The 11246-nt window shown below is 47.8% G+C and overlaps 1 protein-coding gene across 5 annotated transcripts in view; it reads left to right on the forward strand.

Annotated features, from left to right (window-relative positions):
• The window catches only part of TMLHE (trimethyllysine hydroxylase, epsilon), a 154278-nt gene extending 143441 nt beyond the window's left edge, over positions 1-10837 (forward strand). For all 5 annotated transcript variants that reach the window (XM_069212136.1, XM_069212139.1, XM_069212137.1 and 2 more), the window contains exon 8: positions 5423-10837. In XM_069212136.1, coding sequence (XP_069068237.1) covers positions 5423-5554 — 132 coding nt within the window. In that variant the 3' untranslated portion in view covers positions 5555-10837. The remainder of the gene's footprint in view (positions 1-5422) is intronic.
• Positions 10838-11246: the final 409 nt, after the last annotated feature.

Below are 11246 nucleotides of genomic sequence, written 5' to 3' on the forward strand. Positions count from 1 at the left end.
GGCTGGGTCTGCATCTTGTTTAGAAGTACGTCCGGGACTCATAGGACAATGGGCTGGGTCTGCGTCTTGTTTGGAAGTACGTCCGGGACTCTTTGAACAATGCAATCAGTATCAGAGATGGGCTGGGTCTGCGTCTTGTTTGGAAGTACGTCCGGGACTCTTTGAACAATGCAATAAGTATCAGAGATGGGCTGGGTCTGCGTCTTGTTTGGAAGTACGCCTGGGACTCATAGTACAATGCAATAAGTATCAGAGATGGGCTGGGTCTGCGTCTTGTTTGGAAGTACGTCCGGGACTCATAGAACAATGCAATAAGTATCAGAGATGGGCTGGGTCTGCGTCTTGTTTGGAAGTACGTCCGGGACTCATAGAACAATGCAATCAGTGTCAGAGATGGGCTGGGTCTGCATCTTGTTTGGAAGCAGGTCTGGGACTCATAGTACAATGCAATAAGTATCAGCAATGGGCTGGGTCTGCGTCTTGTTTAGAAGTACGCCTGGGACTCATAGTACAATGCAATAAGTATCAGCAATGGGCTGGGTCTGCTTCTTGTTTAGAAGTACGCCTGGGACTCATAGTACAATGCAATAAGTATCAGAGATGGGCTGGGTCTGCGTCTTGTTTGGAAGTACGTCTGGGACTCATAGAACAATGCAATAAGTATCAGAGATGGGCTGGGTCTGCATCTTGTTTAGAAGTACGCCTGGGACTCATAGTACAATGCAATAAGTATCAGAGATGGGCTGGGTCTGCGTCTTGTTTAGAAGTACGTCTGGGACTCATGAACAATGCAATAAGTATCAGAGATGGGCTGGGTCTGCATCTTGTTTGGAAGCAGGTCTGGGACTCATAGAACAATGCAATAAGTATCAGAGACGGGCTGGGTCTGCTTCTCTTTTTAGAAGTACATCCGGGACTCATAGAACAATGGACTGGGTCTGTGTCTTCTTTGGAAGTGCGTCCGGGACTCATAGAACAATGCAATCAGTGTCAGAGATGGGCTGGGTCTTTGTCTTGTTCGGAAGTACGTCTGGGACTCACAGAACAATGCAATCAGTATCAGAGATGGGCTGGGTCTGCGTCTTGTTTGGAAGTACGTCCGGGACTCTTTGAACAATGCAATAAGTATCAGAGATGGGCTGGGTCTGCTTCTTGTTTAGAAGTACGCCTGGGACTCATAGTACAATGCCATAAGTATCAGAGATGGGCTGGGTCTGCATCTTGTTTAGAAGTACGTCCGGGACTCATAGGACAATGGGCTGGGTCTGCGTCTTGTTTGGAAGTACGTCCGGGACCCTTTGAACAATGCAATCAGTATCAGAGATGGGCTGGGTCTGCGTCTTGTTTGGAAGTACGTCCGGGACTCTTTGAACAATGCAATAAGTATCAGAGATGGGCTGGGTCTGCGTCTTGTTTGGAAGTACGCCTGGGACTCATAGTACAATGCAATAAGTATCAGAGATGGGCTGGGTCTGCGTCTTGTTTGGAAGTACGTCCGGGACTCATAGAACAATGCAATAAGTATCAGAGATGGGCTGGGTCTGCGTCTTGTTTGGAAGCAGGTCTGGGACTCATAGTACAATGCAATAAGTATCAGCAATGGGCTGGGTCTGCGTCTTGTTTAGAAGTACGCCTGGGACTCATAGTACAATGCAATAAGTATCAGCAATGGGCTGGGTCTGCTTCTTGTTTAGAAGTACGCCTGGGACTCATAGTACAATGCAATAAGTATCAGAGATGGGCTGGGTCTGCGTCTTGTTTGGAAGTACGTCTGGGACTCATAGAACAATGCAATAAGTATCAGAGATGGGCTGGGTCTGCATCTTGTTTAGAAGTACGCCTGGGACTCATAGTACAATGCAATAAGTATCAGAGATGGGCTGGGTCTGCGTCTTGTTTAGAAGTACGTCTGGGACTCATGAACAATGCAATAAGTATCAGAGATGGGCTGGGTCTGCATCTTGTTTGGAAGCAGGTCTGGGACTCATAGAACAATGCAATAAGTATCAGAGACGGGCTGGGTCTGCTTCTCTTTTTAGAAGTACGTCCGGGACTCATAGAACAATGGACTGGGTCTGTGTCTTCTTTGGAAGTGCGTCCGGGACTCATAGAACAATGCAATCAGTGTCAGAGATGGGCTGGGTCTTTGTCTTGTTCGGAAGTACGTCTGGGACTCACAGAACAATGCAATCAGTATCAGAGATGGGCTGGGTCTGCGTCTTGTTTGGAAGTACGTCCGGGACTCTTTGAACAATGCAATAAGTATCAGAGATGGGCTGGGTCTGCTTCTTGTTTAGAAGTACGCCTGGGACTCATAGAACAATGCAATAAGTATCAGAGATGGGCTGGGTCTGCATCTTGTTTAGAAGTACGCCTGGGACTCATAGTACAATGCAATAAGTATCAGAGATGGGCTGGGTCTGCGTCTTGTTTAGAAGTACGTCTGGGACTCATGAACAATGCAATAAGTATCAGAGATGGGCTGGGTCTGCATCTTGTTTGGAAGCAGGTCTGGGACTCATAGAACAATGCAATAAGTATCAGAGACGGGCTGGGTCTGCTTCTCTTTTTAGAAGTACATCCGGGACTCATAGAACAATGGACTGGGTCTGTGTCTTCTTTGGAAGTGCGTCCGGGACTCATAGAACAATGCAATCAGTGTCAGAGATGGGCTGGGTCTTTGTCTTGTTCGGAAGTACGTCTGGGACTCACAGAACAATGCAATCAGTATCAGAGATGGGCTGGGTCTGCGTCTTGTTTGGAAGTACGTCCGGGACTCTTTGAACAATGCAATAAGTATCAGAGATGGGCTGGGTCTGCTTCTTGTTTAGAAGTACGCCTGGGACTCATAGTACAATGCCATAAGTATCAGAGATGGGCTGGGTCTGCATCTTGTTTAGAAGTACGTCCGGGACTCATAGGACAATGGGCTGGGTCTGCGTCTTGTTTGGAAGTACGTCCGGGACCCTTTGAACAATGCAATCAGTATCAGAGATGGGCTGGGTCTGCGTCTTGTTTGGAAGTACGTCCGGGACTCTTTGAACAATGCAATAAGTATCAGAGATGGGCTGGGTCTGCGTCTTGTTTGGAAGTACGCCTGGGACTCATAGTACAATGCAATAAGTATCAGAGATGGGCTGGGTCTGCGTCTTGTTTGGAAGTACGTCCGGGACTCATAGAACAATGCAATAAGTATCAGAGATGGGCTGGGTCTGCGTCTTGTTTGGAAGCAGGTCTGGGACTCATAGTACAATGCAATAAGTATCAGCAATGGGCTGGGTCTGCGTCTTGTTTAGAAGTACGCCTGGGACTCATAGTACAATGCAATAAGTATCAGCAATGGGCTGGGTCTGCTTCTTGTTTAGAAGTACGCCTGGGACTCATAGTACAATGCAATAAGTATCAGAGATGGGCTGGGTCTGCGTCTTGTTTGGAAGTACGTCTGGGACTCATAGAACAATGCAATAAGTATCAGAGATGGGCTGGGTCTGCATCTTGTTTAGAAGTACGCCTGGGACTCATAGTACAATGCAATAAGTATCAGAGATGGGCTGGGTCTGCGTCTTGTTTAGAAGTACGTCTGGGACTCATGAACAATGCAATAAGTATCAGAGATGGGCTGGGTCTGCATCTTGTTTGGAAGCAGGTCTGGGACTCATAGAACAATGCAATAAGTATCAGAGACGGGCTGGGTCTGCTTCTCTTTTTAGAAGTACGTCCGGGACTCATAGAACAATGGACTGGGTCTGTGTCTTCTTTGGAAGTGCGTCCGGGACTCATAGAACAATGCAATCAGTGTCAGAGATGGGCTGGGTCTTTGTCTTGTTCGGAAGTACGTCTGGGACTCACAGAACAATGCAATCAGTATCAGAGATGGGCTGGGTCTGCGTCTTGTTTGGAAGTACGTCCGGGACTCTTTGAACAATGCAATAAGTATCAGAGATGGGCTGGGTCTGCTTCTTGTTTAGAAGTACGCCTGGGACTCATAGTACAATGCAATAAGTATCAGAGATGGGCTGGGTCTGCATCTTGTTTAGAAGTACGTCCGGGACTCATAGGACAATGGGCTGGGTCTGCGTCTTGTTTGGAAGTACGTCCGGGACTCTTTGAACAATGCAATAAGTATCAGAGATGGGCTGGGTCTGCTTCTTGTTTAGAAGTACGCCTGGGACTCATAGTACAATGCAATAAGTATCAGAGATGGGCTGGGTCTGCTTCTTGTTTAGAAGTACGCCTGGGACTCATAGTACAATGCAATAAGTATCAGAGATGGGCTGGGTCTGCGTCTTGTTTGGAAGTACGTCCGGGACTCTTTGAACAATGCAATCAGTATCAGAGATGGGCTGGGTCTGCGTCTTGTTTGGAAGTACGTCCGGGACTCATAGAACAATGCAATAAGTATCAGAGATGGGCTGGGTCTGCGTCTTGTTTGGAAGTACGTCCGGGACTCTTTGAACAATGCAATAAGTATCAGCAATGGGCTGGGTCTGCGTCTTGTTTGGAAGTACGTCTGGGACTCATGAACAATGCAATAAGTATCAGAGATGGGCTGGGTCTGCGTCTTGTTTGGAAGTACGTCCGGGACTCATAGAACAATGCAATAAGTATCAGAGATGGGCTGGGTCTGCGTCTTGTTTGGAAGTACGTCCGGGACTCATGAACAATGCAATAAGTATCAGCAATGGGCTGGGTCTGCGTCTTGTTTGGAAGTACGTCCGGGACTCATAGAACAATGCAATAAGTATCAGAGATGGGCTGGGTCTGCGTCTTGTTTGGAAGTACGTCCGGGACTCTTTGAACAATGCAATAAGTATCAGAGATGGGCTGGGTCTGCGTCTTGTTTGGAAGTACGTCCGGGACTCATAGGACAATGGGCTGGGTCTGCGTCTTGTTTGGAAGTACACTTGGGACTCGTAGAGCAGTATGATAAGTAGCAATGATATATTGGCTCTGCATCCTGCTTGGAAGTATGTCCGGTACTCCTACAGCACTGCAGAAAGTAACAGAGATGGGCTGAGTCTGCATGTTATTTGGAAGTAAGTCTGGGACTCATAAAGCAGTGCAGATGGACTGGGTCTGCATCTAGTTTGGAAATATGTCGGTCACACAAAGAGTCATGTAGAAGGTACCAGAGATCGGCTGTTGTTTGCATCATCTTAGGTGCGAAGAAATTCCTATCTGGTCATTAAGTGCTGAAGAAATATGCTCTGTAGATTAGAGAAGTCTGTCGGTCTTTCTTCCATAGAGCCAGGTCATTAGTGCAAAAATTGCTGTTCAGAACAGTCTCTGCCCCACAACAACTGAAATAAAAAGCAATAGAGAAGTTCTAATAATAGTACAAATAATATTAATAACTAAGCAGAGCTTGTATGGGGCTGCAAGATGAGAAAATGTAGGCCTGACACATTTCCTTTCCTTTTAGGCACTGTTTGTGGACAACTGGCGTGTCCTGCATGGCCGAGAGTCTTTCAACGGATACCGGCAACTTTGCGGCTGCTATCTCACCAGGGATGATGTACTGAATGCTGCCCGCCTGCTTGGACTTCAAGCTTAGAGGAAAAAGTAGACATGAAACTTGATTTGCCAAAAGCTTTGAAGATCTTTCCAGAAAGAAAAGTCTTGACACTCCTTGGATGAAGAATGATGCACTTTGTGGGTGTCGAGAGCCTCGCCTCATGCTGTTGGGCTGTTCTACGACGATGAAAACACTGATTAGTGCCGGCTGGTGGTGGCTGCAGCCTGTCCCGTGCTGGTGCGCCATCTCACTCCAGTGTTAGTTGCTACTAGCTATATGCTTGTGTGCTTTTTATAGTGCCTTCCGAGAACATTGCAAGCTTCCTGTGCTCCCAGGTGCTGCTTGTAGGATATCGGTAGAGGACAGCGACAATGCCTTAGTGGCTTGTGTTGATACTGCCTCGTCACTTGTCTGTGTTTTTAATTAATCCAATGATCCAGGTCTGGCTGAGTGAGTCACAGTGGAGCACTAGCAATCCATGTTCACTCTTGGCTCACAGGAGTAATTGCAGACCCATTTCATCAGTTCCCAATCACAGGTGCTTAGACTGATGCTGGTCTTTGCTTCTACCACTTAACGGGAATGGGGGACTCTAAAGTTTTGGATTATGTTACAGCTTTGCCTATACACAAGTTGAGAGCCCCTTACACTCGTGTCTCAGAACTCCTCCCAGGCCTGTTGGTGCGTCTTCTGAGTCCCCCCTTCTACCAATCTGTCCGCTGGCTTTCATTCCCGGGTACCTTCTCTCTGCTGGAGGAAGCTGGACTTTATTGTTGCACAGGTTAGAGGTAATTTTTGCACAGGAGGCACACACATAGGTTTTTTTCCTTGGAACGCCTCAGTGGTCTTGTTGTTTTGATACGTTTACTGCAGGTCCCTGGCTTCAAGGATTGGTGAGGTTGAAACTTTAAAGATTTTTCATTTGAGGTCCCATGCACTCAGAATCTCTCTGTGCTCGTTTGGTTTCTCCAGATGAGGTCCAGTGCACTCAGTGTCTCTCTGTGCTCTCCTGTGATTTCTTCAGCTGAAGGTCCCATGCACTCAGTGTCTCTCTGTGCTCTCCTGTGATTTCTTCAGCTGAAGATCCCGTGCACTCATTATCTCTCTGTGCTCTCCTGTGATGTCTTCAGGTGAAGGTCTCTGTGCTCGTTTGGTTTCTCCAGATGAGGTCCAGTGCACTCAGAATCTCTCTGTGCTCGTTTGGTTTCTCCAGATGAGGTCCAGTGCACTCATTATCTCTCTGTGCTCTCCTGTGATTTCTTCAGCTGGGGCTCCAATGCACGTAACATCTCTCTGTGCTCTCTGGGGGTTTCTTCAGCGGTAGGTCCTGTGCACTCAGCATCTCTCTGTGCCCTCCTGTGATTTCTTCAGCTGAGGTCCCATGCACTCAGGATATATTTGTGCTCTCTTGTGGTTTCATCAGCTGAAAGTCCGGCACACTCAGGATCTCTCTGTGCTCTCCTGTGATTTCTTGAGCTGAGGTCACGTGCACTCAGGCTCTCTCTGTGCTCGCCTGTGATTTCTTGAGCTGAAGATCCCATGCACTCAGTGTCTCTCTGTGCTCTCCTGTGATTTCTTCAGCTAAAGATCCCATGCACTCAGTTTCTCTCTGTGCTCTCTTGTGATTTCTTCAGGTGAAGGTCCCATGCACTCAGTGTCTCTCTGTGCTCTGTTGTGATTTCTTCAGGTGAAGGTCCCGTGCACTCAGGATCTCTCTGTGCGCTCCTGTGATTTCTTCAGCTGAGGTCCCGTGCACTCAGGGTCTCCCTGTGCGCTCCTTTGATTTCTTGAGCTGAGGTCACGTGCACTCAGGCTCTCTCTGTGCTCGCCTGTGATTTCTTGAGCTGAAGATCCCATGCACTCAGTATCTATTTGTGCTCTCTTGTGATTTCTTCAGCTGAAGATCCCATGCACTCAGTGTCTCTCTGTGCTCTCCTGTGATTTCTTCAGCTAAAGATCCCATGCACTCAGTGTCTCTCTGTGCTCTCTTGTGATTTCTTCAGGTGAAGGTCCCGTGCACTCAGGATCTCTCTGTGCGCTCCTGTGATTTCTTCAGCTGAGGTCCCGTGCACTCAGTGTCTCTCTGTGCTGTCTTGTGATTTCTTGAGCTGAAGATCCCATGCACTCAGTGGCTCTCTGTGCTCTCTTGTGATTTCTTCAGCTGAAGATCCCTTGCACTCAGTGTCTCTCTGTGCTCTCTTGTGATTTCTTCAGCTGAAGATCCCTTGCACTCGGTGTCTCTCTGTGATCTCTTGTGATTTCTTCAGCTGAAGATCCCATGCACTCAGTATCTCTCTGTGCTCTCCTGTGATGTCTTCAGGTGAAGATCCCTTGCACTCAGTGTCTCTCTGTGCTCTCTTGTGATTTCTTCAGCTGAAGATCCCATGCACTCAGTATCGCTCTGTGCTCTCCTGTGATGTCTTCAGGTGAAGGTCCCGGGCACTCAGGATCTCTCTGTGCGCTCCTGTGATTTCTTCAGCTGAGGTCACGTGCACTCAGGCTCTCTCAGTGCCCTCCTGTGATTTCTTGAGCTGAGGTCACATGCACTCAGGCTCTTTCGGTGCCCTCCTGTGATTTCTTGAGTTGAAGCCCGTGCACTCAGGATCTCTGTGTGCTCTCCAGTGATTCCTTTCCTTCAGCTGAGGTCCTGTGCACTCAGGACCACTCTGTGCTCTCTTATGCTTCTCTTTCTGATTCAGCCCCAAGAACAGCTGCTCCTGAATGAGTGAGTCTTGGTGAATTAGCCATGAGCCGCTCGGTCCTCTCTTTTCTACTGGCTAATTTTATAGATTCCTGGTCCGTGAGCAGCTCATAGAATGCTGCTCAAGGCTTGGTTCCTTCTGCTCTCTACAGCCATAGCATTGCTTCTCCACCCAACGGCCTTGGGGGTACCTTCCTAGTGAAGTCTGTTTAATCGCAGTGTTTAAGTTGCTGTCGCAGACATTTTAACCAAGTATGCCCCTTATTTGAGCAGTCCAGTAAGCTCACTCGGAGTCTAGGGAGTTTCTTTACTCCAGCAGCTCTACTGATGATGCAGACTCTGCCCTAAGCTTCTATTACAGCCTCACTTTGACTGTTCTTTCCAACAGGCCTGAGCCTCCTGGCTGTGTGCATCCAGTTTCGGAGCCATCCCTTGCCCATTCCTTCTAACTATTGGGGGCCAAAGCTGTCCATTCCACTCCTGGGTTACCCGGGCACGGACCTCGGCCCTGGCAAGATGGTACTGAAGGATATTGTAGTGTAGCAAACCCACCACAGACACTGGGCAGCACCATGGGATGGACTGGGTAATTTATTTTGGCCCAGGCACTTTCCCAAAAGCCCTTTCAAGTACCCACCATCCTGATTTAAACGGAAGGGTGCTGTATTTGCTAACGGCATTACTCTGCCGTGAAGTGATGCGGTACATGAAGCTAGACCTTAGTTGATCATTCTTGCTTGGCATTGGGGAGAACTCAATGGAGCCAGAAGCCTGTCTTCCTCTGTAGCGCTGGAAAAGGAAGTCAAGTTTTTGACACAGTGGGTAAGAGGTCTTATAAAAAATTAGCTAGGCTTTTAAGCCAAGCTTTTTCTTAAGGTGTAGTTATAAGGCAAAACATTTTTTTTTAGCTTTTGCCTTAAATCATAGTGACATGTTACCTTTCACCTCTCTCTCAAAGCAGAAGAAAAGGGAAATGATCAGCCATAGCTTCAACAGGCTTCAAACTCATGGTCCATGGCTGGACGAGTGACTAAGTGACATAAAGATCTCTGGTTATCCTAACTACTGCACATCCTCCCGTGATATCTCACCCACCTGCTGCTGCCTCTTAAGGCCGACTGGGCAAGATCTGTTCATGGTATATGGGGATAACCATTTGCAGCACCAGACCAGCATATCCCCAGTGCCAGAGGAGAAAGGCCCTAGGTTCATTGAGGATTTTATTGGTTCATTGAAGCAAAAGGCATAATGGCGCCAGTGGTTTCCTATACAAAATATTTCTTTGAGTATTCTTCCTTCAAACCACATTTTAAAAGGTTGCTTTGCCTATTTGCACGGACAGTCCTGCACTCTTTAGCATTTAATTGCATTATTTGTGCTGCCTCATGGGCCCTTTGAATCTGCAGCTTCTTGTGACATTAAACAAATGACCCGGAACACCATCTTTCTCAATGTGGTCACCTCTGCTAGAAAGGCAGTCGATTCTGTAGTCTTATCCCTGACAAACCTTCTATTTGATAATGCGCTCTGGTAGTTCAAAACTTCTGGGGAGCGCCAGTCCTTCTACCTAAAGTTCAGTCAGATTTTTATATGAAGAAGTACATTTTGCTTCATGCTTTCTTTCCAAAGTCCTCTTTGAAGGTGAAGAGGCTGTCCACAGCTTACGTGTGTTGTAGTCAAATGGTAGGGGCATGCAGGTTTTATTTGGAGTCTGCAGAATTCTTCAGGTTGTTCTTTAGAATGTTGTTACCGGCAGTGATCCTCATGCGGGCAGTAGCGCTTTGAAAGGCTCCTTAGTGCCGTGAGTCGCCAGTTGGATTCTATAATTGTTCACCATTTCTCAGCTCCCTCCTGTGAGGTAGTTAGACTCAAGCCACCGGGCCAAGGCAACAACAGTGCCTTCGCTTCCCACTAAACACTGACATTGGCCAAACCATGTTCAAGGGCACACTTGGCTAGTTCTCATGTTTCTTTGACCGTTGATTACCCACGTATGATCTGGGTGATTTAGAATCTTCTTGCGCGTCTGGGGGACAAGGGGCTGACTTGGAGTAAGAGAGGGTTCCGGTAGGGGCAGCTGTCCTCTTGGTACTGCGGGCACCACTTCCTTTGATGACATGCCCACCGTCCTCCCCTTCTGGTACATGTCTTGGTGTAGATGAGAAAGAGGCTGAAGTATGCCAGCTGGCCTGTGTGGTACATGACGACTCTTTGGCGTAGATGTGAAGGCACCATTCAAACTCCTTTTCATGCTGGGCACAGGTGTGTTTGGCTCTGCTTCCTGTCAGGGAAACCCCATGAGCTCAGAGGCAGGAGGTGATGTTGAAGTAAGACCACCAGTGTTGCTCCTGGGAGAAACCTTTCTTTGATGTAATGTTCAGTTTCTAGGTCACATAATCCGTCACTGATGAGCACCCTGCGTCCTTGACCCCTGTGCACTCAGCCCCCACTTCTAAAGCAGTAGTGATAAGTATTTTGATCAATTTGTCTATGGTACGTTACAGAGTGAGTGGTTGTAGAGCTTCCACACTGGATTTGGGCAGCAAAGCTACCAGCATATTTTACAGTCAATGTTTTCTCTTTAAATAACGGAAATAAATCTTCCACTTTCTGGTAGTGCACTACTGACTTCAGTTATTTCTTTGGCTTACATGTTATTCACTGAGTCTTAAGGCTCCTTCATAAAAAGATGATGTGAAGTAATTTACCGTGCCATTTGTGCCATAATTCAAGGGGTGCCGAGTGCATGCACTGATGCAGCTTGGCTGTCCTTGCTTTAGGGTGCAGGGCTGTGTGCGCTCAAGCAGCTTCACATCCTTGCTTTGGAGTGCTGGGTGCATGCACTGGCACAGCTTGGCTGTCCTTGTTTTAGGGTGCAAGGCTGCGTGTGCTGGTGCAGCTTAACATACTTGCTCTGGGATGCTGGATGCATGCACTGGCACAGCTTGGCTGTCCTTGCTCTGGGATGCTGGATGCATGCACTGGCACAGCTTGTCCATCCTTGCTCTGGGGTGCTGGGTGCATGCACTG

The sequence above is a fragment of the Pleurodeles waltl genome, chromosome 10 (genome assembly GCF_031143425.1).
Source record: "Pleurodeles waltl isolate 20211129_DDA chromosome 10, aPleWal1.hap1.20221129, whole genome shotgun sequence".
Classification (NCBI taxonomy): Eukaryota; Metazoa; Chordata; class Amphibia; order Caudata; family Salamandridae; genus Pleurodeles; species Pleurodeles waltl.